We start from the raw sequence: 27,360 nt of genomic DNA, 5'->3' as shown, positions 1-27,360 counted from the left end.
ATGCATGTTTACAGAGTACGGGGAGTGAGGGTGATGGGATGTGTGCAGACACAATGGGGAGTCAGGTGAGCAGGCAGTATAGAAAGTGAGGGGGTAAATATATGAGGAGACAGTATGGTGAACAGGAGGGATGTGAGAGGAGACCGTATGAGGAGGGAGGGGAATAGTGTGAGGAGACAGTATGGGGGGAGAAAAGTGATTGGGCATAAAATAGAAACTGAGTAGTGGGGGAGTAGCATGGAGGGACAGTGTAAGGGCACAGCCAGGAGGGGAGAGTATACCAAGGAGGGGGAGTGTGATGAGAGAGTACAGTATAAATACTGGGCCCTATAGGGGGGACACAGTGTGAGAGGACAGTGTGAAGAGGGGTCCGGTATGGAAAGGAGAAGTCAGTGTGAAGAGCATGTACCATAAGAGGGACAGTGTGGGGGTCATATTTTATGCAGACAATATAGTGAGGGGCAATTTTTTATTCAGGAGCATTATAATGACACTTGTATCTTTAAGGGCATCATGTGGAGATTTTCTGCAAAAGAGCGAAGAAGATGGAAGTCTGCAGAGACGGCTGTGGATGAGAAAACTCATCATGGGGTCTGGACAAGATGAAGAAAAGGGGAACGACTCCAGAGACGACGTCATCTATAAGGTACCTGGATGTAAATGTTATTTGTGATACTGACTAATTGTCATGTTTTTATTTATGTTAGGAGCATTAAAGGGGATGTCCAGGTTTGTAATGAGTCTGCAGTCATTCTATGTGACTGCAGACTTCTGACTTCTCACAGTCCGCACTGCACGCTGTCAGGATTCTCTCGTGCCGGCAATTTACATACATGCGGACACATGCTGACTAGACATGTGTGGCCTCACTCTATGAAAATGAACTGAGTGAGGCCGGGCACGTCTGGTCGGAATGTGGTCGGAATGTGGTCAGAAGTATACAAATCACATGCTTGTGCTGACATGACTGTCCACCGGCAAGGGAGAATCCTAAAAGTGTGCAGTGCATGCGTTGTGAGAATTCCGAAGCTGCGATGTCAGGATTCAGCTCTGCAGGTTCCAGTAGTCGTCACATGGACACTTCACTCATATGCGATTTTCATACTTGTGGTCCTGTGACAGCGAGCTTCTCTTCTGCGTCTCTCAGTTTTTCACTGAATATTGAGAGCATTAAGGAGAGCGGCTCGTGGGTACATGACTAAGTGTGCAAATCGCATATGTCCTGGGGGGGGCGCCAAAATGAATTCTTGCCCCGGGTGCCAGAAACCCTAGATACGCCTCTGCACTGTCCCATTAATTAAAATAGGATATTTGCACAAAACCTTCTGGCTGTGCTCCTGAGACCTGTCAAATGGCTGCTGTCATTGCAAGGGCGCCTTTTGATGCAGGAGTGAAAACGCTTGGGAAACCCCTTTTTAGAAAATCTAATCAAAATCTTGTAGCTCAAGTAAAATCAGACCTGAAATATCAGATGTCCCTGTCATTGCCACCATGAATCTCCTTGGAAATATATATGACTCAAAAATAGATCTATATAAAAATGGAGGCGATTAAAAGCTAGGACATTTTGGGGAATCATTTATTATGCATCCTCTATTATCTGAACCTCCCATTCCAGTTTCCAACAATTTTCTCATGCTGCACCAGTTCTCTGGAATGCTCTACCCCAGATAATTCTCACAATATACAGATGTGCCCTAAAAACACATGTTTACAGTCAGGTCTACCACATCACCTCACTAACCAAACTGCTTTCTACACTCCCTTCCTACACTTTCCTCAGAATCTGCTAGTTTCTATCATCTGTTCCTTCACCCTCCATGCACCTTGTATCTTGTTTGTACCCTCTGAACTGTAAAACGCTGTGGAATATGTTGCTGTTACTTATATATATAAAAAAAAAAGACGTTATTAATATTATCGTGGTAATAATACCACCAAATGGACATACAAAGATAAAAGTCATTCTTCAAAAAAATGCCCCCAACCTACATAAATGGCAGGATTTTTCACCTTCTATATCGATGATTTGTAAAAATGACAAAATTGATTCTGTCCCCAAGACATCCAGCAAATATCACTACACAACATCATCTAAGAGGCTCCTTCCAGTACACTGCGTGATCTATCCCTACGCGGGGGCGATCTCTCCTGACAAGTGATATCTCCTAGTTGTTCTCTGCTGTATGTCACTAGGATGGGATCACAGACAAGTTATTTTCAGCTGTCCTTAATGGAACCTCTCTGATCCTAAGATGTAAGTAGAGCAGCTTTTATCGGCAGTGTAGGGTCTATTTTTATGTCTGGTTATAATTTTACCAGTGAGAACTAGAAATTACTCTGCGCATTAGTCAGGCCTACCAGAGGCACGTGGTAAGTAGTATTAGTTTAGAAACCCAGGCAAATGTAAAGAGGACCAATCACATAGTCAAAAAGTTGAGTTAAATACCTTAGAAAAATCCCCAAGTTCCCGATTTTGCTACTTAATTTCTTTTTTATGCAGCGTCACCCCATTGCAAATATATTCACATTTATTGCTTTTTGAAGGAAGTATGCGAAGTCTCTGTTTGCAATCCAACTGGGCATTTGTTCAGAGTCTTTTATGAAGGCGTGGACTTTTACTCCTCCCTCTCAGATGCTGCCACTCACAGTTCAGCAGCATCAGACTGCTAGATCAGCTTTTGAGTTGTGATTGGCAGAGTCGGGGAGGGAGAGGTCAAAGCACATGCCCCAGAGAAGACTCTGAAGAAACGCCCAGTTGAGTGCAAGCAGAAATTTCACATGCTGCATTACAAAAGCAACAAATGTGAATATCTCTGCAAAGGATTGACACAGAGTGAAAAGGAAAATAAGTGGCAGAATCAGGGGAGCTTGGGGAATTTTAGAATGTATTTAAATATTTTTTTTTTCTCTTTAAGATTCAAAGTCTAAATCAGTACATAATTTGTTGACAGAATCTTACAAATTATGCCACCAGATCAACAAATCAAGTTGCATACTTGTTAATCTTCAAATTCTTGAACCATTGTGATGTAGTGATCAGATCTGTTGTCTTGCAGCGATGGGTTTAATGTAATCCAGAGTAATTTGCATACAGTTTTCCAGTTTCCTAGCATTTGGGTGGGATTCTTCTGGGTATATGTGGTTTATTCTTTCATGGCTAAAACACACGGTAATGTTAACTGAATTCCTTTTAATATCACTCCAGTGTGTGTTCTCTGGTGAAATTAGATTGGAAATTAGATTAATACACTGCTTGTACAGTGCTGCAGTGTGTGTTGCTACTGTATACTGACAAAAAATTGATTCCACGTGACTACATGAACACATCTGAGATGGTCTTAAAATGGAAAGTTATGTGGATGTGGTCCTTGGTCATTCACCTTAGTGAAATTATTATTATTATTGTGCCATTTATTCCATTGCGCTTTACATTTGAATAATATTGATCAAAACGAGTCACCGACTGGTACAAGTGGAGAGAGGACACTGTCAGCAAGGGTTCACAATCTACAAGGCATGGGTGATGAAACAGTAGGTGAGGGCAAAGCTGGTCGTGCAGCGGTATGGTGGAATGACGGTTACTGCAGGTTGTACGTTTGTCATGAAGAGGTAGGTCTTCAGGTGCCTTTTGAAGGATTCCACAGTAGACGAGAGTCTGATATGTTGAAGAGAGTTAAAGAGTGGGGGGATGCACCGGAAAAATCTTGTGTGCGATTGTGGGAACAGAAGAGAAGGAGATCTTGTGAAGATCGGCGGTTGCATGCAGGTCACAGATGTATAGAGGAAACAGGTTGTGGATGGCTCTGTATGTCATGGTTAGGGTTTTGAACTGGAGTCTCTGGGTAATGGGAAGCCAGCGAAGGAATTGAGAGTAGAGGCCGGGGAATAGCGGGGGATAGGTGGATTAGTCGGGCAGAGGAGTTTAGAATAGATTGGAGGGGTTCTAAAGTGTTAGAGGGGAGGCCACAGAGCAGGAGGTTGCAGTTGTCGAGGTGGGAGATGCACTAGTGTTTTTGCAGATTCTTGGTTGAGGGATGTGCAGACCCGGGAGATATTTTTCAGTCGGAGTGGAAAGGGCTTGGATGTGTGGTTTAAAGGCGAGATCAGAGTCGAGTGTTACCCAGAGGCAGCGAGCTAGCGGGACTGGAGAAAGTAGGCAGTCATTGACTTTGATGGATAGGTCTGTTGGGGAGGTTGAGTGAGATGGTGGAAAAATGATGAATTATATTTTATCCATGTTAAGTTTTAGGAAGTTAGCAGAGGTGAAATAGTGGACAGACATTGTGGGATTCTGCCTAGTAAGGAGGTGATATCGGGTCCAGAGAGGTAGATCTGCGTGTCATCAGCATAGACATAGAGGTGATACTGAAAGCCGTGGATCTCTATGAGCTGTCCCAGGCCGAAGGTGTAGATAGAGAAGAACAGGGGTCCTATGACTGAACCGTGGGGAACACCAACAGATAGGGGGTGAGATGAGGAGGTGGTGTGTGTGTGTGTGACACTGAATATCCGGTCTGTTAGGTATGAGGAGATAGGGCCAAGTCTGTGATGCTAAGAGATGAGAGAATCAGTAGTAAGAGGGAGTGGTCCAGAAAATCGAAGGCAGATGACAGGTCCAGGAGGAGGAGGACAGTAGTGTCACTTGGATTTGGCAGTTAGTAGGTTATTGGTGACTTTAGTCAGGGCAGTTTCAGTGGAATGATGCAGTCGGAAGCCAGATTGCAAGTGGTCAAAGGGGGAGCAGGAGAGATAGGAGGACAGTACAAAATGGATGTATTGTTCCAGTAGTTTTGAGGCGTAGGTGAGAAGTGATATGGGGTGTGATTGAGGCATGTTTGAAGCATGAGGGGAAGACACCAGTGGTTTGTGACAGGTTGAAGAGATGGTTTAGAGATGGGCTGAGGACTCTGGTGAGGTTTGGGGTAAGGCGGGACAGGATTTTGTATCTGCACACAGATGGAGCTCCCATTTAGAAGGAGTCTCTCTTTTACGTAAATTTAACTGAGAACATGTTATTTATTTTTTTATCTCCTGCACTCTCTGCTCACTTTACAGACTGCTAAAGGGGAAGAATGAACTAAGATGGTGGAGGATAATGCACTTTGCTGCCTATTGCAGGCAGAGCAGTGGGGAGGCAATCCATAGTCAGCTGTCTAAATAACTTATTAGTGGTTCTATGGAGAGAGAGAAAACCAGAGGACCTGGAAAGATAACACTGGCAGAACAAATATACAGATGGTGGTTATAAGAGAAGAACGAAAGCATTGCTCCTATTTTTTTAACCTCTCTATTTAAATGATTATAGCAAAGGAGTTCTACTTTTCCCACTATGTACACTCCCAGGTTAAAGAGAATCAGTCAGCAGGTGTTTGCTATTTAATCAGAGAGCAGCATGATGTAGGGGCAGAGAGCCTGATTACAGGGATGTGTCACTTGCTCAGCAGTGTTTTATCAGCAAGAGATTACCACTACCTGACTAGGTGCCTGTCACATGCAGACCAGTCCAGCTAATCTGTGTAACCCCGTCCCCACCACTGATTGGCAGCTTGCTGGCAATGCACAGTTTACACAGGAAATTATAGAGAGCTCAGCATTCTGACCACGGCTACATCTACACCAGAGAAAACAGGGATTAAGCAGTCCAGTCAATGACACCTCACTTTAGGCAGGCTCTCTGCCCCTAATCAGGCAGCTCTCTGATTCCATAGCAAAAACCTGCTGACAAATTCCCTTTAACATGCAACCATTCATTATCAGAATAACCTCAAAAAGCTTAAAGGGGTTATTCAGGACTATTTAATTTTTTCAAAACCGGCCTAAGGACTAACAGTCAGGCTGTTGCTAACTACCTGCCTGTTGTGCCCAGCGATCAATGTTGGCACAGAAGGGTCACAGACCACTTAAGCCGGTAATTCAGTGGCTTCAGATGATGTCACGTCGATATAGCAGCTTTTCCTGTTCTGCCCTGCTCTGATGACGGGGTGATGGGGCGTGACCGCCAATATGATGCTAATTGACAGCTGCTTAACTGAATGGAGCCGGCTGTCAGTCAGCAGGACGTTGGCAGTCACGCCTTGCCTACAGAGCAGTCCGAAGAGGAAGAAGAGCTCTGTTGACATTGAGCAGCTGAATCGTCAGAAGGAGATGCCAGTAACCACTCTGTGCCAGCACAGGATAGAACAGGCAGGTAGTTCGCAACTATCTGCCTGTATTTTTGTTTTTTTTACCATGGGCTTAAAAATAGTGATGAGCGAAAATACTCGTTACTCGAGATTTCTCGAGCACGCTCGGGGGTCCTCCGATTATTTTTTAGTGCTCGGAGTTTTAGTTTTTCTTGCCGCAGCTGAATGATTTACATATGTTAGCCACCATAAGTACATGTGGGGGTTGCCTGGTTGCTAGGGAATCCCCACATGTAATCAAGCTGGCTAACAGATGTAAATCATTCAGCTGCGGCAAGAAAAACTAGATCTCCGAGCACTAAAAAATACTCGGGAGGACACCCGAGCATGCTCAAGAAATCTCGAGTAACGAGTATATTCGCTCATCACTACTTAAAAACAAAGTCCTGGATAAACCCTTTAAGCATTCTGTAGAAGCACTGAAAATCCACACCCTGTATGTTCACTGTTCATGACTTGTCAGACCGCCAAATCCCGTCAATACAGGCAATGATCAATAAGGGTGGGGTCACACGACTCATAGTATTGTGTACTGACCACTGCAGCCAGAGGTTGCACTGTATAGAAAACCTGGCAACGGAAACCTGGCCACAAAAGATCTCAGGAAATGCTACGTCTTCTTAATAATGTTTGAGTGTTAACGTTTTCTGGATGACTTCCAATAGTTTAATTTTAACATGCACATGCTGTACTAAACAGACAACCCCAATGAGCTACACATTCAGGGGATCGTCAGTCTTTGTAGAAACAAATAAGGAAAGTGTAAGGCTATGTTCACACGATCCTTTTTTCGCTGCGGATCCGCAGACGTTTTCCATGCAGGGTACAGTACAATGTTACCCTATGGAAAACGAAATCCGCTGTGCCCACTATCCTTTTTTCGGCTTGAAAATCAGCACGGATTTTCAGCGGAAAAAAAGAAGTACCATGTCAATTCTTTCTGCGGATTCCGCAGCGGGTTTCCACCTGCACCAATAGGAAAATGCAGCTGGAAACCCGCAGTGGAATCCGCAGTAGAAAAAGGACTGAAAACCACAGTGAAAACCACCGCAGGTTTTGCACTACGGTTTTCACAAATCAGGACCTGAAAAATCCGCAGCGGAAAAAGGATCGTGTGAACAAGCCCTAACTCTACAGACACGGCTTCTAAGAAACAACTGGTGAATGTCATATGGTTTTGGTGGTAAAGAAAAAACCCAGTTGGTAATCCACAATAAAACAAGGATACGGTGCATTACACCTGCCAATGAGAGGCGTTAATCACCAGCAGATCCACAACATGTTTGCCGATCGTTGACATTTAATATTAGCCAGGCAGGCGGTGCTTTACATGGGCACAGCATGGCCAGTAATACATTGCTCAGTGTGCACAGGCTGCCATTTAATAATAGTCACGAAAATCTGTAGCAACAAGCCTGAGATTTTTATATTTGCAATATGGCTTCAAGTACTCAGGGAGGAAAGTCTCTAGAATTTGATTAGGGTCTTGGAAACCCTATTCACAGATATTGAACTGCACTTTGGATTCTTGGTGCAATCTGAATCCACATGAAAAAACAAACAGATTTACAATGCATTTTTAAAAAGGAAACAAAATGTAGCTTTCACGGAGAATTGAGAAGAAAATGTAAAACTGTCAATATTTTAGTACAAGCTCCATGCATCACATTAAAAAAAATACAGAAATGCACAAATCGCTATCAGGGAGGATATTGATATAGATACAAAGGTTGGTGCGTGCGCCCTACTTATTTCTGGCTACGCCTGCAGTTGGGCAAAGCATACTGCTCACGCGCGAGAGAACATTGCAATGCGCACGCGCGAAATATGGCCGCTAAGAAATTTAAGAGAAATATTGCGTATAGCAGCCAAGGAGGGGTGGAGTGCAGGACCAAAGACAATGCCCACCGGACCCAACTCTAACATACAGCGTGGGTGAAATAAAAAAAGGTATTTATGGGTGATACATGTGGAGTCAGGAGGTTTCAAAAGTAGTTGGGAAATGCAAAGCTGACACTCAATCCAATGATATTTTTAGCGGATAAGCCTAAAATGTGGTGACAGATTCCCTTTAATAACTTCAGAAAGGGTTATACCCATCTATGCCTTCCACGGACAAGTTGGGAAAAATTACTTCTAAATCACATTCACCAGAGGTTCCGAAAACAGTCGAGACCACCTACAGTATACTACACTGTTTACATAACTCAAAAGGAATGAATGGGAGTCACAGAAACAACGTAGTATGGCCAGTGACGCAACGGGAGTCACAGAAACAACGTAGTATGGCCAGTGACGCAACGGGAGTCACAGAAACAACGTAGTATGGCCAGTGACGCAACGGGAGTCACAGAAACAACGCAGTATGGCCAGTGACGCAACGGGAGTCACAGAAACAACGTAGTATGGCCAGTGACGCAACGGGAGTCACAGAAACAACGTAGTATGGCCAGTGACGCAACGGGAGTCACAGAAACAACGTAGTATGGCCAGTGACGCAACGGGAGTCACAGAAACAACGTCGTATGGCCAGTGACGCAACGGGAGTCACAGAAACAACGTCGTATGGCCAGTGACGCAACGGGAGTCACAGAAACAACGTAGTATGGCCAGTGACGCAACGGGAGTCACAGAAACAACGTAGTATGGCCAGTGACGCAACGGGAGTCACAGAAACAACGTAGTATGGCCAGTGACGCAACGGGAGTCACAGAAACAACATAGTATGGCCAGTGACGCAACGGGAGTCACAGAGACAATGTAGTATGGCCAGTGATGCAATGGGAGTCACAGAAACAACGTAGTATGGCCAGTGACGCCGTTTCCACAACTCAAGAGTTACACAAACAGAATAACACGGCTGTTTTTACAACCTGTAAAGCAGAGGAAATTACCGAAATTGCAAAAGCAGCAGACCACATGGCTGCTACAGAAACCAGGAGTTGGGGGCTCCCAGTGCTCAACTGAATCTTTGACTCCATGCTTTGTGTCTCAATTTCAACGTATTTGTATCCTCAGGGGCTAAAATATTTCAGTACAATACTTGAACAGGGGGACAGTCAGCTCCAGGCTCCACCTATCAGCTGATGCTTCAGACTGTCAGCTCAGCAGGCGTGATCACTCTCCCATGCCTGCTGTTTAGAGCATCAGTCCACATGCTGTACAGTCCGGAACAGTACATCTGGGGAACAGGGCTAGGTGAGTTTTTATTTTGTCAGTACCTGTGTGGGAGGAGGGACCTCATACTATGTGGGGGGCTGTGGGAGCCAACATACTGAGTGGAAGTTGTGAGGGATAATCATACCATACAGGGGTTGTGGGGTCATCATACTGTGTGGTGGCTGGGTGCTGCGGGGGCCATCATACTGTGTGGGAGGTTAAGACTGGAATTATACCAGGGTTGATGACATCATGCTGTGCGTGGGGACTGTGGAGGCATCATGCTGTGCGTGGGGACTGTGGAGGCATCATGCTGTGCGTGGGGACTGTGGAGGCATCATGCTGTGCGTGGGGACTGTGGAGGCATCATGCTGTGCGTGGGGACTGTGGAGGCATCATGCTGTGCGTGGGGACTGTGGAGGCATCATGCTGTGCGTGGGGACTGTGGAGGCATCATGCTGTGCGTGGGGACTGTGGAGGCATCATGCTGTGCGTGGGGACTGTGGAGGCATCATGCTGTGCGAGGGGACTGTGGAGGCATCATGCTGTGCGAGGGGACTGTGGAGGCATCATGCTGTGCGTGGGGACTGTGGAGGCATCATGCTGTGCGTGGGGACTGTGGAGGCATCATGCTGTGCGTGGGGACTGTGGAGGCATCATGCTGTGCGAGGGGACTGTGGAGGCATCATGCTGTGCGTGGGGACTGTGGAGGCATCATGCTGTGCGTGGGGACTGTGGAGGCATCATGCTGTGCGTGGGGACTGTGGAGGCATCATGCTGTGCGTGGGGACTGTGGAGGCATCATGCTGTGCGTGGGGACTGTGGAGGCATCATGCTGTGCGTGGGGACTGTGGAGGCATCATGCTGTGCGTGGGGACTGTGGAGGCATCATGCTGTGCGTGGGGACTGTGGAGGCATCATGCTGTGCGTGGGGACTGTGGAGGCATCATGCTGTGCGTGGGGACTGTGGAGGCATCATGCTGTGCGTGGGGACTGTGGAGGCATCATGCTGTGCGTGGGGACTGTGGAGGCATCATGCTGTGCGTGGGGACTGTGGAGGCATCATGCTGTGCGTGGGGACTGTGGAGGCATCATGCTGTGCGTGGGGACTGTGGAGGCATCATGCTGTGCGTGGGGACTGTGGAGGCATCATGCTGTGCGTGGGGACTGTGGAGGCATCATGCTGTGCGTGGGGACTGTGGAGGCATCATGCTGTGCGTGGGGACTGTGGAGGCATCATGCTGTGCGTGGGGACTGTGGAGGCATCATGCTGTGCGTGGGGACTGTGGAGGCACCATGCTGTGCGTGGGGACTGTGGAGGCACCATGCTGTGCGTGGGGACTGTGGAGGCATCATGCTGTGCGTGGGGACTGTGGAGGCATCATGCTGTGCGTGGGGACTGTGGAGGCACCATGCTGTGCGTGGGGACTGTGGAGGCACCATGCTGTGCGTGGGGACTGTGGAGGCATCATGCTGTGCGTGGGGACTGTGGAGGCATCATGCTGTGCGAGGGGACTGTGGAGGCATCATGCTGTGCGAGGGGACTGTGGAGGCATCATGCTGTGCGAGGGGACTGTGGAGGCATCATGCTGTGCGTGGGGACTGTGGAGGCATCATGCTGTGCGTGGGGACTGTGGAGGCATCATGCTGTGCGTGGGGACTGTGGAGGCATCATGCTGTGCGAGGGGACTGTGGAGGCATCATGCTGTGCGTGGGGACTGTGGAGGCATCATGCTGTGCGTGGGGACTGTGGAGGCATCATGCTGTGCGTGGGGACTGTGGAGGCATCATGCTGTGCTTGGGGACTGTGGAGGCATCATGCTGTGCGTGGGGACTGTGGAGGCATCATGCTGTGCGTGGGGACTGTGGAGGCATCATGCTGTGCGTGGGGACTGTGGAGGCATCATGCTGTGCGTGGGGACTGTGGAGGCATCATGCTGTGCGTGGGGACTGTGGAGGCATCATGCTGTGCGTGGGGACTGTGGAGGCATCATGCTGTGCGTGGGGACTGTGGAGGCATCATGCTGTGCGTGGGGACTGTGGAGGCATCATGCTGTGCGTGGGGACTGTGGAGGCATCATGCTGTGCGTGGGGACTGTGGAGGCATCATGCTGTGCGTGGGGACTGTGGAGGCATCATGCTGTGCGTGGGGACTGTGGAGGCATCATGCTGTGCGTGGGGACTGTGGAGGCATCATGCTGTGCGTGGGGACTGTGGAGGCATCATGCTGTGCGTGGGGACTGTGGAGGCATCATGCTGTGCGTGGGGACTGTGGAGGCATCATGCTGTGTGTGGGGACTGTGGAGGCATCATGCTGTGTGTGGGGACTGTGGAGGCATCATGCTGTGTGTGGGGACTGTGGAGGCATCATGCTGTGTGTGGGGACTGTGGAGGCATCATGCTGTGTGTGGGGACTGTGGAGGCATCATGCTGTGTGTGGGGACTGTGGAGGCATCATGCTGTGTGTGGGGACTGTGGAGGCATCATGCTGTGTGTGGGGACTCATTATATTGGGGGGTCACAGTGGTCATCATTTATGTGGAAAAACTGTGGTGACATCACACTGCATTGTGGTCACTGGGAGGGCAGCATACTGTGCATGTGGGGGATTATACTGTGGGGGGTGCACTTTTGGAAGCAGAATTCTCCATGGTGACCATGAAAGGGATACTGTACTAGTGGGTGAGAACACTAAGGGGTCTCACTGGGGGCAAAATTACTCTGTAAGTGCAGCAATATCTGTCTTTCTCACTGTCTATAACAGCTGGGAGGTATGTGTCACGGGAGACCTAGGCAGGAAAGAGCTAATAACCCGGGCCCCTGCGATTTCCCTCAGACTAGGGAAACCCTGACTGTCCCTCTCCCAGAGTTTACACTGATGGTGTGCATGTCTGGGCCTCCACCCTCGCCTTATCTCCTGTTTCAACCCTAGGCTGAAACTACCTCCCACCACCCAGTGAAGACCACACTCCAATACCCACAGTTAGCATAGACAAGGATAACGGAAAAGTAAGCACCACGCCGCAGTCACTCAGGAATACACTATAAATGCAAAGGGCAAAACAAATACAAATATAGGAAGGAGCAAATAAGACAAAGGGAAATACACCACCAGCAGCGATACTCCAACTACTAGCTCACCACACCAGACCGAGATAACAACGCACAAGACAGAAGCTATAATCGGCGACGCCCAATGTTCAGAAGAACTATTTAAAGGCAGTGGGCGTGGCCCAGCTTCCAATCCGAGCACCAGGTAAATTAACCCCGGACCAGCTAGATAAAATCTAGCCGACGCCAATGAGCGCATAGTGGTCAAAAGTGGAATTACCGCTGTCTGTCGAACGACCTGGTCTGAACAGCGTCCAACATGACAGTATGCCTATTTGTGACTGCATCTATGTGCTGTAACCCAATTTACTTCACTGAATATATTTTTTTTTGGGGGGGGGCAGAGAGGAAGGGAGGTGGGGTCCAGTTAGGGCTTTTGTTAAGGAGTCCCATGATTTCTATTTCTATGTACACCCCTGGGAATGACCCTTTAATTATGTCGGCTGTTGAATTTACAACAACTGATGATATCCAACATGTAAAACCAACTTCTGCCTTTCCTGCTCACATCAGGTAGCAAATGTGCCTTTTTGGCCATCTAAGAATCCCTGGTGAATACACAACTACACTATGTCAGCAAAAGATAAGAAGAGCAAAACATTTACAAAGTTGCAGAAAATTGCGTAAACATTGTGAAAGGGCATGGAGGGCAGGGGAACTGATGTGAAGGTAGCCTATGTGCTGCGCTAACCCTGGGTCATCTACAGCTGTATATTTCGGAACTGGAGGTTGTGTTTGTTTTCTAACCAAGATTCCCTAGAGACCTCCTGTTCCTAAAAATCTGCTCTGATTTACCCCACACTATGGTCCTAGCTGTGTCAGTCTCTTTATGAAGCAAGCCTATCTTATAAAAACATAACATGGATAATAAGGACACTCAAAAATATACCCAGAAAAAAAATGTATTATATACACACGCACCAACAGAGTCTCTTTTCCAGTGATCACTAAAATCTATTACTACATTACACATTCTGGTTACACAGTTGAATTCCTCAGATGCTTTCGGATCTATCAGCATTATAGCAAGCACTGCGCTATTGGTGGCGGCACAGTACAGTATATAGCGTGATAATCACCGGGGAATGATATAACGGTTCTGACAGGACCGTGTCAGGCACAGGCTCACTAATGGATGTACGGGTAGAGATTCGCTTCCAGCGTTCGTGTCCTGGAATAACCTTTACTTTCTTGGCTGGTAAGGTGCACTAACAACATATAATGAACTTTTCAGAAGGATGTGGCAGCAAATACTTTAACAATACTGCTAGAGAAAACTAAATCAACAGCAAGCAGAGGCTTTGTGACTATAAGGACACAGTATTATGTGGGACGTGGGTATAATTCACACTGCGCAGAGATAAGGAGCTCACACCGAGTGCAAAAAAGTCCACATATTCTGTCCGCCTGCGGAATGTTCAGGCTTCTCCTACCCTTTCAGCAAACGGTAAAACAGCAGTATATTTAGACTATGACAATAATAATAACCTTTCTTCATATAGAGGCGGCATGTACTGCCACGTCATACAATCGTATACAGTAATACAGATATATATATATATATATATATATATATATATATATATATATATATATATATATATATATATATATATATATATATATATATATATATATATATATATATATATACACACACACTGTACTGGTATTATATACCTGTACTGTACTACTCCTTGCCTCTGCTACATGTACAGTTCTGCTTTATATCTGACCCACATGGTCTGTACAGCTACCAACATGGACTATGTGCTGTGCTTCTAACTACCTGCACTTCATATACAGTGTACTCTCTACCTGTACTACATATACTGTGCCATTAGCTACATATGTACTATCTACAGGTACTACATGTACTGTCCCGTAATGTATGTACTGTTCTGTTACCTACCTGCGTACTAGTCTCTACCCGCACTACATGTACTGTACTGTTACCTACCTGCGTACTAGTCTCTACCCGCACTACATGTACTGTACTGTTACCTACCTGCGTACTAGTATCTACCCATACTACATGTAGTGTCCTTCTATCTACCTGTACTGCATGAAGTGCACTTCTATTTACGTGTCAAAATTACTGTTGTTATTGCTCCAGACCATGTGACTCCTCCATCATGTGGCTGATCACATGTCTGTGACATCACACAGGTCCTGTCAGGACCCGGTGGTGCCAGCTCTGCAGGTGGAGATACGGTGGACATTCTCCCACCCGCTCTATAATATGACATCAGTACTGCAGCCAACATCGGACACTGGGAACAGCACCAGAGACTCAGAGCTGGACCAGTAAAGAACAATTTGTTATTTTACAACAAACTGAAATAAGGAACGAAGACTTTCTGAAAGTGGACAACTGATTTCAGTCTAACAGCTTAGGCCTTGTACACCCTGCAACTGAAGAGCTGAGCGCCGTCATTGTTGACATGGTAGCAGTCACATTCTGTAGTTGTGACTTCACCACTGCAGCCATGTCAACCAAGGAGGAGAGGCAGGGTTGGGAGCAGAAGGGGATAAGTAATGCCTTTTTTTTTTCCACGGACCAAGCCATTAGACTGAAAAATACTTTCAGAAAACTCCTTTATGACTTCCCCAGGGCATTTTAACAAAGTAATCAAAAACCTATGACATATATAGCATATACTATAGATACCACTGTAATTACTACACAGCATTGATCCAACTCAGAACTTATAAATAGTGGGCAATATTTTGCCTGTTACCCAAAAAAAAACAAAAAAACTTTGCACTTGGTGTAACTAATGAGGGATTTAGGACTTAAGTGCAAAGTAAAGGCTTTTTTTTGCCCAATCTTCCATAAAGGCCACCTCTATGGAGAGTACGGCTTATTGTGGTCATATAGACAGATACTCCAGTCTCTGCTTGGGAACTCTGCAGCTCCTTCAGGGTTACCTTTGATCTCTGTGCTGCCTCTCTGATTAATGCCCTACTTGCCCGGGCTGAGAGAGTTGGTGGGCGGCCCTCTCTTAGCAGCTTAGTAGTGGCACCATCTTCTTTTTTTTGTGATAATGGATTTGATGGTGCTCCGGGGTTCATCATAGATTGGGATTTTTTTTTATTTTTTTTTTTAATAACCCAACCACTTCTACTTCTCAACAACTTTGGCCCTGACTTATTTAGAGCTTTCCTCGGTCTTCATGGAGCTTTGTTAGTGGAGCCTCTTGCTTAATAATGATGCAGCCTCTGTGGCCTTTCAGAAAAGGGGTGTCTATACTGACAGACCATGTAACACTTAGATTGCACACAGGTGGACTTCCTGTCACTAAGCACGGGACTTATGAAGGTAATTGCTTGCAACAGAAATTTTTAGGGGTTTCATAGCAAAAGGAGTGAATACATATGCGCACATGCCAATTTTTAGCTATTTGATCCCATAAATGTAATTTATGCCTACATTTTTCTCACTTAACCAATATAGACTATTTATTGCTGATGCATCACACACAAATTGGATTACAAAAATATGTAACAAAATAGGTCAAAAGTAGTGATGAGCGAGTGTACTCGTTGCTCGGGTGGTCTCCGAGTATTTATGACTGCTCGGAGATTTAGTTTTCATAGCGGCAGCTGAATGATTTACAGCTACTAGCCAGGCTGAGTACATGTGGGGGTTCCCTAGCAACCAGGCAACCCCCACATGTACTCAGGCTGGCTAGCAGCTGTAAATCATTCAGCTGCCGTGATGAAAACTAAATCTCCGAGCACTAACAAATACTCGGAGGACACTCGCTCAATACTAATAAAAAGCCAAGCGGGTGAATACTTTTACTAGTCCCTGTATTACAGTTACGACCCTGCCCATACCCCCACTCCTACAGCACATCAGCGACACAGCGATATCAGTCCTACAGCACATCAGCGACACAGCGATATCAGTCCTACAGCACATCAGCGACACAGCGATATCAGTCCTACAGCACATCAGCGACACAGCGATATCAGTCCTACAGCACATCAGCGACACAGCGATATCAGTCCTACAGCACATCAGCGACACAGCGATATCAGTCCTACAGCACATCAGCGACACAGTGATATCAGTCCTACAGCACATCAGCGACACAGCGATATCAGTCCTACAGCACATCAGTGAAAGGGATATCAGTCCTACAGCACATCAGTGACAGCGATATCAGTCTTACAGCACATCAGGGACAGCGATATCAGTCCTACAGCACATCAGTGACACAGCGATATCAGTCCTACAGCACATCAGTGACACAGCGATATCAGTCCTACAGCACATCAGTGACACAGCGATATCAGTCCTACAGCACATCAGCGACACAGCGATATCAGCCCTACAGAGCATCAGTGACAGCGATATCAGTCCTACAGCACATCAGCGACACAGCGATATCAGTCCTACAGCACATCAGTGACACAGCGATATCAGTCCTACAGCACATCAGCGACACAGCGATATCAGTCCTACAGCACATCAGCAACACAGCGATATCAGTCCTACAGCACATTAGTGACACAGCGCCATCAGTCCTACAGCACATCAGGGACACAGCGCTATCAGTCCTACAGCACATCAGTGACACAGCGATATCAGTCCTACAGCACATCAGTGACACAGCGATATCAGTCCTACAGCACATCAGTGATACAGCAATATCAGTCCTACAGCACATTAGTGACACAGCGCCATCAGTCCTACAGCACATCAGTGACACAGCGATATCAGTCCTACAGCACATCAGTGACACAGTGAGTATAGGGAGTGGTAATACTGAGCTCCCCCAGCACTGCATGCCCTCCATACCATGTCCTACCTGGTGGCACAGGATGGTCTGCTGCACGAGCCTGGCATAGCCATCCAGCCGGACTCCGGAGTTGCTCCTGCTCCTCATCGTGCCTGGCACACGGCTCTGCCAGGCGGCTGTGCACAGGGGCAGCTGTCGGGGCCTGATGTCCTCTCCCCTGGGACCCGCGCCCATTCATTCAGTGACAGCAGGGGGCAGCTGGCGACCTTGATCCAAAATAAACAGAGCAGTCAGTGCGGCCTGGGAGCGGCGCCCGGTCTGTCACATACAAGGTCACTCATGGGGCATCCTGTGCCGGCACCAGCCTCCTGCCACTACATGCACCATGGCCTCCGCTGCACAGCACTCATACATCACATTCTACAGAAGGCAGGTATAGAACGCCGCCATGCCCCTGGGATCCATCCCTGGACATCGTGCAGTAACCTGTGCTACATACACACATGCCAGCATCCGCGCAGCACCGCAGATCACCTGTCATGGCGCAGCCGGTGTCTTCCTGGGGCCGAGCTCTACGGCCGCTGCACACAATGCATTATGCTCACAAGCTCCACAGCTCATTTGCATTAGATGCGTTTCCACCATTGGACGTCAGGGGGCAGTAAAAAAAAAAAAATGCCACAGAAGAAGTAGTTTGCGCCTGTTGGCCACACGAGGGCAACCGAGGACAATAACACGTAAGGCTGATGCCGCTGTTCCAGAAGACATGGAGGCGATAGGCGCCATGACACCTCCGGGCTGTGTCCGAGTGTGTCCTGTCTGGAGTAGCTCTGTAGGGAGAACCCATGCTGTGTATCCTCCGGAAGACGGGGGACATAGTTATCACATCTGGACTCTGGAGTGAAATGCAATAGATATGTGTTAGGAGGCATAGACCTGCTAGCAAAGCCTGTCCGTGCGCCAGCGAGTATGCGCCCTCTATCGGCCGGGAAGATTCCCGCTCTCATTTACATCAAATTCTGCTGGAAACTATTGTCCCGACTCCACAAACACAGACAATGATTGCAAAGTGATACGAGCTCCATAAAAATGAAAACGTCTCACATTTTACACTAAACATAGGCGCCAAGATTTGCAACTCTTTTCTTCGCCAGAAAACTGACTCAAGTTACTTCAAAGGAATCATGGCCCCAAACACTATTAACCCGCAGACATGGGGTTAATCTGGAGGATAATAGCATAACAATGCCGACTTGCCGAAAGTGCAGCTACCGAGAGGGAAGGAATTGTATTCTTCCCAGGAACAGCCAGCTTTCAGTCATAGCGTGTGTCTGTACACCCTGTCACTGACTGACAGCCCGCTCCTCCCTCTGAGTACACAGTGAGCAGCGTCTGTATGCACACCGCGACACTGACTGACAGCCTGCCCTGGCCACTGAGTACACAGCGCCATCTGTATTCACACCCCAGCACTGACTGACAGCCTGCCACTGAGTACACAGTGAGCAGCGTCTGTATGCACACCGCGACACTGACTGACAGCCTGCCCTGGCCACTGAGTACACAGCGCCATCTGTATTCACACCCCAGCACTGACTGACAGCCTGCCACTGAGTACACAGTGAGCAGCGTCTGTATGCACACCGCGACACTGACTGACAGCCTGCCCTGGCCACTGAGTACACAGCGCCATCTGTATTCACACCCCAGCACTGACTGACAGCCTGCCACTGAGTACACAGTGAGCAGCGTCTGTATGCACACCGTGACACTGACTGACAGCCTGCCCTGGCCACTGAGTACACAGCGTCATCTGTAGTCACACCCCAGCACTGACTGACAGCCTGCCACTGAGTACACAGTGAGCAGCGTCTGTATGCACACCGTGACACTGACTGACAGCCTGCCCTGGCCACTGAGTACACAGCGCCATCTGTATTCACACCCCAGCACTGACTGACAGCCTGCCACTGAGTACACAGTGAGCAGCGTCTGTATGCACACCGTGACACTGACTGACAGCCTGCCCTGGCCACTGAGTACACAGCGCCATCTGTATTCACACCCCAGCACTGACTGACAGCCCTCCCCTGTTGCTGAGTACACAGTGAGCGCCATCTGTATTCACACCCCAGCACTGACTGACAGCCCGCCCCTGAGTACACAGTGAGCAGCGTCTGTATGCACACCGTGACACTGACTGACAGCCTGCCCTGGCCACTGAGTACACAGCGCCATCTGTATTCACACCCCAGCACTGACTGACAGCCCTCCCCTGTTGCTGAGTACACAGTGAGCGCCATCTGTATTCACACCCCAGCACTGACTGACAGCCCGCCCCTGAGTACACAGTGAGCAGCGTCTGTATGCACACCGTGACACTGACTGACAGCCTGCCCTGGCCACTGAGTACACAGCGCCATCTGTATTCACACCCCAGCACTGACTGACAGCCCTCCCCTGTTGCTGAGTACACAGTGAGCGCCATCTGTATTCACACCCCAGCACTGACTGACAGCCCGCCCCTGAGTACACAGTGAGCAGCGTCTGTATGCACACCGTGACACTGACTGACAGCCTGCCCTGGCCACTGAGTACACAGCGCCATCTGTATTCACACCCCAGCACTGACTGACAGCCCATCCCTGCCACTGAGTACACCGACACTAACAGCCCGCCCCTGCCGCTGAGTACACAGTGAGCGGTATCAATATTCACACCCCAGTCCCTTTTTCTTTTATTTGGGGCTGTTTAAGTTACGCCACTGCACATGATCACGTGAGCTCTGTGAGGATTCAGAAGTCCGCAGTCACATAGAGTCACTGCAGACTTTAACTTCAAGCTCGGACAACTGCTTTACCCAAAAACACTGTACTAAGACTGATATTACCACCATACAGTGACCATATAATGGTAATATCAGTTTTACACCAGTGCTCTGCAGACCCCATATGTGTATATTGTGCAGGTTCTCACCAGTGACGTTTTCATTGATTGTTGTCATTCATTTTCCCTTTTCCTTTGCATTCGGTCCAGACCACCATGACCTTTTATTTCATCCATAACTCATCCCTGCAAAATGTAAAACACAGACAGTATGACTGCTCCACAAACCTTACAGAAAGTATGATGCTCACAGCACCCCATACAGGAAAATTGTCACCACAGTGTCCCATACAGTATGGTGTTCACTACAGCCCCCAATATACGGTAGGATTGCCCGTCCAGCCCTGGATATGTGGCTCGTGGCTGTCTGCCAGCTTGGTGCATTAGCACCAGGTGTAGCAAACAGCTATTAGGAGTAGATCTCTAGATGGTGACTTTTGTGTGCTGCCCTGCAGAGAAGAGCAGATCTGATTTGAGGTAAGATAGGAAACCCTGGTGCTTGGCATCATATCAGCCATGATGAAGATCTCTTAGATCGAAACACGTAGCTATTAGCAGGTTTTTGTCGCTGTTCACATTCCCTTTTGTGCAGGGATGATTTTTAAGGATATGGATCAATAAAGGACTTTTAATTGAAAAGGAGCTGGAACAATCTTCACATTTCTTACGTCTTCAAGCTTGGCATACAGCCTTGGTGTGATTTCAGTGGAAACGCTTAGGCTGTCATTCTACTAGTAATAGGGTGCTGGGGGTGTCCCTACTGTGAGTGGGACAGGAGCTGAATGTGGCTGTAAGGGCTCATTTCCACTGGCGAGAGACAAATCGGTCCGTAATCTGGACCGAAAAAACGGATGTAACGTATGCGAGTGTCATGCGAGTACAATGCGAGTGCAATGCGATTTTTAATTGCATCATCTGTATGACATCAGTATGACATCCGTATTGCTGTCCGATTTTTACGCACCAGTGTCCTTTGAAAAGCCGGCAATTCAGCACCGTGTACAGTAAAATCACACTGACAGGTTAGAATAGAGTAGATATATGCACATAGAATGTGTATATATACATATATATATGTCAGTGAGACACCTATATATGTAGATTTATATTTAATGCAGCGCTAGATAGCATAAAAGCCGCTAATTCAATTGCCGGCTTTTGCTCTCTCCTTCACAAACCCGACAGGATATGAGACATGGTTTACATACAGTAAACCATCTCATATCCCCTTTTTTTTTGCATATTCCACACTACTAATGTTAGTAGTGTGTATGTGCAAAATTTGGCCGCTGTAGCTGCTCAAATAAAGGGTTAAATGGCGGAAAAAATTGGCATGGGCTCCCGCGCAATTTTCTCCGCCAGAGTGGTAAAGCCAGTGACTGACGGCAGATATTAATAGCCTAGAGAGGGTCCATGGTTATTGCCCCCCCCCCCCCCGTGGCTAAAAACATCTGCCCCCAGCCACCCCAGAAAAGGCACATCTGGAAGATGCGCCTGTTCTGGCACTTGGCCACTCTCTTCCCACTCCCGTGTAGCGGTGGGATATGGGGTAATGAAGTGTCAATGTCACCTTGCTATTGTAAGGTGACATTAAGCCAGATTAATAATGGAGAGGCGTCAATTATGACACCTATCCATTATTAATCCAATTGTCTGAAAGGGTTAAAAAACACACACACATGATTTAAAAGTATTTTAATGAAATAAACAAACAGGTTGTTTTAATAATTTATTGCTCTCTCAATCCATCAGGAACACCCTCGCTTGGCAAAATAATAAACACACAATATACATACCCTCTGATGTCCTATCACGTCCCACGAGGTAATCCATCTGAAGGGGTTAACTAATATTACAGGCATAAGCTGCGCTAAACCACTCGCTCGTACCTGTAATCCCCGGGTGCTGAAAGGAAAGCAGAGTGATCTATACTTACATTCAGACGCGGTGATGCGCCCCTGCTGGATGTTCTCATGAACTGCAGCCTGGGAACTTTTTCCCACGCTCCAGGTCATATGAGGACATCCACCAGGGGGCGCATCACCGCGACTGAAGGAAATGTAGGTCAATGACCTACATTTCCTTCATTCGCCGGGGAATTACAAGCACGAGCACAGCTGCATTTGCAGGGCTCCTGCTTGTAAATTATTTTAACCCCTTCAGATGGATTACCTCGTGGGACGTGACGGGTCAGCAGAAGGTATGTATATTGTGTGTTTATTGTTTTGCCAAGCGAGGGTCTGCAAATGGATTGAGAGAGCAATAAAATATTAAAACAACTGCTGTGTTTATTTCATTAAAATACTTTTAAATCATGTGTGTGTGTGTTTTTTAACCCTTTCAAACAATTGGATTAATAATGGATAGGTGTCATAATTGACGCCTCTCCATTATTAATCTGGCTTAATGTCACCTTACAATAGCAAGGTGGCATTAACCCTTCATTACCCCATATCCCACCGCTACACGGGAGTGGGAAGAGAGTGGCCAAGTGCGAGAATAGGCGCATCTTCCAGATGTGCCTTTTCTGGGGTGGCTGGGGGCAGATGTTTGTAGCCAGGGGGGGCCAATAACCATGGACCCTCTCTAGGCTATTAATATCTGCCCTCAGTCACTGGCTTTACTACTCTGGCGGAGAAAATTGCGCGGGAGCCCACGCCAATTTTTTCTGCGATTTAACCCTTAAATTTAATAGCTACAGCGCCGAAATTTTGCACAGACACACTACTAACATTAGTAGTGTGGAATATGCAAAAAAAAAGGGGATATGAGATGGTTTACTGTATGTAATCCATGTCTCATATCCTGTCGGGTATGGGAAGGAGAAATGAAAAGCCGGCAATTGAATTAGCGGCTTTAATGCTATCTTGCGCTGCATTAAATATAAATATACATATATATATGTCAGTGAGACACCTATATATGTATATATACCTATTCTATGTGTATATACCTACTCTATTTTAACCTGTCAGTGTGATTTTACTGTACACAGCACTGATTTGCCGGCTTTTCAAAGGACACCGGTGCGTACAAATCGGACAGTAATACGGATGTCATACGGATAATGCGATTAAAAATCGCATTGCACTCGCATGACACTCGCATGACAATCGCATACATTACATCCGTTTTTTCGGTCCAGATTACGGACCGATTTGTCTCTCGCCAGTGGAAATGAGCCCTAAGTGTATATATCTACTCTATTCTAACCTGTCAGTGTGATTTTACTGTACACCGCGCTGAATTGCCGGCTTTTTTCAAAGGACACCGGTGCGTAAAAATCGGGCAGAACTCGCATGGTGCGAGTGCTGTGCGATTTTTTTCTCGCACCCATTGACTTGCATTGGCGAGTCTCGTCCGAGACTCGCAGCAAATCGCAGCATGCTGCGATTTTTTTTCTCAGTCCGATTTCGGCCGAGAAAAAAATCGCAAACGACCTATTGAATAACATTGGTCCGAGTGCAATACGATTTTTTATCGGATTGCACTCGTCCGTTTTCCTCGCCAGTGGAAATGAGCCCTAAAAGTCAGAAAGGTTGGGAACCACTGCCCTAGATTGACATCTCAATTCATTTTTCATTAGGATTCAGAACCTGGCTGCATGATTACAGCCAAGCATCAGTAGCGTAGCTACCGAGGGGGCAGAGGGTGCGGGCACCCCGGACCCGGTGCTCAGAGGGGGCCCACCCGGAACTACGCTACTGTAACTGCATCGGCACGCACTATGCGCCAATACAGTTAGGGTACGTGTCCACCTTCAGGATGGCCGGCGGTTTGGACGGAGCGGCAAACCCGCTCCGCCCTAAGCTCCGCCCCCTTCTGTGACGCGATGATGCCGGATGTGTTCATTGCACACATCCGACATCATCGCTCCTCACACATAGGGCCCTGTGTTTTACCTTGCGGCCTGCACTGCACTGCTGCCCGGCCGCTATGGGGCCCCCCACCTGTCATTGCAGGTTCAACTGTACCAGCATCTAGCCAATACAGCTGACCGCATTGATGAGAAAGGGGGCGCTACGCTCCTTCTCCCATCATCCCCCTTGCGACTTTTTATGCATGTTGAAAAAAGTAGCAATATACAGTGCCTTGCAAAAGTATTTACTTTACTTTTCAACCTTTTCCCACATATTATTCTTCAAACATAAAGATACCAAATGGAAATATTTGGTGAAGAATCAACAACAAGTGGATCACAATTGTGAAGTTGAACGAAATGTATTGGTTATTTAAAATGTTTGTGGAAATTCAAAAACTGAAAAGTGGGGCATGCAATATTATTCGGTCCCTTTAACTTAATACTTTGTTGCACCACCTTTTTCTGCGATTACAGCTGCAAGTCGCTTGGGGTATGTCTCTATCAGTTTTGCACATCGAGAGACTGAAATTCTTGCCCATTCTTCCTTGGCAAACAGCTCGAGCTCAGTGAGGTTTGATGGAGATCGTTTGTGAACAGCAGTTTTCAGCTCTTTCCACAGATTCTCGATCGGATTGAGTTCTGGACTTTGACTTGGCCATTCTAACACCTGGATACGTTTATTTGTGAACGATTCCATTGTAGATTTTGCTTTATGTTTGGGATCATTGTCTTGTTGGAAGACAAATCTCCGTCCCAGTCTCAGGTCTTTTGCAGACTCAAAGGAGGTTTTCTTCAAGAATGGTCCTGTATTTGGCTCCATCCATCTTCCCATCAATTGTAACCATCTTCCCTGTCCCTGCTGAAGAAAAGCAGGCCCAAACCATGATGCTGCCACCACCATGTTTGACAGTGGGGATGGTGTGTTCAGGGTGAAGAGCTGTATTGCCTTTACGCCAAACATATCATTTCACATTGTTGCCAAAAAGTTTGATTTTGGTTTAATCTGACCAGAGCACCTTTTACCACGTTTGGTGTGTCTCCCAGGTGGCTTGTTGCAAACTTTAGACAACACTTTTTATGGATATCTTTGAGAATTGGCTTTCTTCTTGCCACTCTTCCATAAAGGCCAGATTTGTGCAGTGTACGACTGATTGTTGTCCTATGGACAGACTGTCCCACCTCAGCTGTAGATCTCTGCAGTTCATCCAGAGTGATCATGGGCCTCTTGGCTGCATCTCTGATCAGTCTTCTCCTTGTTTGAGATGAAAGTTTACAGGGACGGCCGGGTCTTGGTAGATTTGCAGTGGTATGATACTCCTTCCATTTCAATATGATCGCTTGCACAGTGCTCCTTGGGATGTTTAAAGTTTTGGAAATCATTTTGTATCCAAATGCGGCTTTATCTCCACAACAGTATCACGGACCTGCCTGTTGTGTTCCTTGGTCTTCATGATGCTCTCTGTGCTTCAAACAGAACCCTGAGACTATCACAGAGCAGGTGCATTTATACGGAGACTTGATTACACACAGGTGGATTATATCTATCATCATTAGGCATTTAGGACAACATTGGATCATTCAGAGATCCACACTGAACTTCTGGAATGAGTTTGCTGCACTCAAAGTAAAGGGGCCGAATAATATTTCACACGCCACTTTTCAGTTTTTGCATTTCCACAAAAATTTAAAATAACCAATAAATTTAATTCAACTTCACAATTGTGTTCCACTTGTTGTTGATTCGTCACCAAAAATTTACATTTGGTATCTTTATGTTAGACCGCACATGGAGTACTGTGTCCAGTTTTGGGCACCGGTGCTCAGGAAGGATACAGGTCCTTCTCAAAAAATTAGCATATAGTGTTAAATTTCATTATTTACCATAATGTAATGATTACAATTAAACTTTCATATATTATAGATTCATTATCCACCAACTGAAATTTGTCAGGTCTTTTATTGTTTTAATACTGATGATTTTGGCATACAACTCCTGATAACCCAAAAAACCTGTCTCAATAAATTAGCATATCAAGAAAAGGTTCTCTAAACGACCTATTACCCTAATCTTCTGAATCAACTAATTAACTCTAAACACATGCAAAAGATACCTGAGGCTTTTAAAAACTCCCTGCCTGGTTCATTACTCAAAACCCCCATCATGGGTAAGACTAGCGACCTGACAGATGTCAAGAAGGCCATCATTGACACCCTCAAGCAAGAGAGTAAGACCCAGAAAGAAATTTCTCAACAAATAGGCTGTTCCCAGAGTGCTGTATCAAGGCACCTCAATGGTAAGTCTGTTGGAAGGAAACAATGTGGCAGAAAACGCTGTACAACGAGAAGAGGTGACCAGACCCTGAGGAAGATTGTGGAGAAGGACCGATTCCAGACCTTGGGGAACCTGAGGAAGCAGTGGACTGAGTCTGGTGTGGAAACATCCAGAGCCACCGTGCACAGGCGTGTGCAGGAAATGGGCTACAGGTGCCGCATTCCCCAGGTAAAGCCACTTTTGAACCATAAACAGCGGCAGAAGCTGTTGCTAAGTGGTCCCAAGTACTTTTTTCTGATGAAAGCAAATTTTGCATGTCATTCGGAAATCAAGGTGCCAGAGTCTGGAGGAAGACTGGGGAGAAGGAAATGCCAAAATGCCTGAAGTCCAGTGTCAAGTACCCACAGTCAGTGATGGTGTGGGGTGCCATGTCAGCTGCTGGTGTTGGTCCACTGTGTTTCATCAAGGGCAGGGTCAATGCAGCTAGCTATCAGGAGATTTTGGAGCACTTCATGCTTCCATCGGCTGAAATGCTTTATGGAGATGAAGATTTCATTTTTCAGCACGACCTGGCACCTGCTCACAGTGCCAAAACCACTGGTAAATGGTTTACTGACCATGGTATTACTGTGCTCAATTGGCCTGCCAACTCTCCTGACCTGAACCCCATAGAGAATCTGTGGGATATTGTGAAGAGAAAGTTGAGAGACGCAAGACCCAACACTCTGGATGAGCTTAAGGCCGCTATTGAAGCATCCTGGGCCTCCATAACATCTCAGCAGTGTCACAGGCTGATTGCCTCCATGCCACGCCGCATTGAAGCAGTCATTTCTGCCAAAGGATTCCCGACCAAGTATTGAGTGCATAACTGAACATTATTATTTGATGGTTTTTTGTTTGTTATTAAAAAACACTTTTATTTGATTGGACGGGTGAAATATGCTAATTTATTGAGACAGGTTTTTTGGGTTTTCAGGAGTTGTATGCCAAAATCATCAGTATTAAAACAATAAAAGACCTGACAAATTTCAGTTGGTGGATAATGAATCTATAATATATGAAAGTTTAATTGTAATCATTACATTATGGTAAATAATGAAATTTAACACTATATGCTAATTTTTTGAGAAGGAC

The 27,360-nt window shown here is 46.8% G+C and overlaps 1 protein-coding gene across 4 annotated transcripts in view; it reads right to left on the bottom strand.

The window, feature by feature from the left end:
• The window catches only part of PHKA2 (phosphorylase kinase regulatory subunit alpha 2), a 111,699-nt gene extending 93,838 nt beyond the window's left edge, over positions 1–17,861 (bottom strand). For all 4 annotated transcript variants that reach the window (XM_077294646.1, XM_077294648.1, XM_077294647.1 and 1 more), the window contains exons 1-2: positions 17,741–17,861; positions 17,276–17,472 (exon numbers count right to left, since the gene is read on the bottom strand). In XM_077294646.1, the coding sequence (XP_077150761.1) occupies positions 17,276–17,440 (165 nt within the window). In that variant the 5' untranslated portion in view covers positions 17,441–17,472; positions 17,741–17,861. The remainder of the gene's footprint in view (positions 1–17,275; positions 17,473–17,740) is intronic.
• Between the last annotated feature and the right edge of the window lie 9,499 nt (positions 17,862–27,360).

Source organism: Ranitomeya variabilis, chromosome 3, assembly GCF_051348905.1.
Source record: "Ranitomeya variabilis isolate aRanVar5 chromosome 3, aRanVar5.hap1, whole genome shotgun sequence".
Lineage (NCBI taxonomy): Eukaryota > Metazoa > Chordata > Amphibia > Anura > Dendrobatidae > Ranitomeya > Ranitomeya variabilis.
The sequence above is the reverse complement of the archived record's forward strand: the minus strand, read 5'-3'. Positions and strand labels throughout refer to the sequence as shown.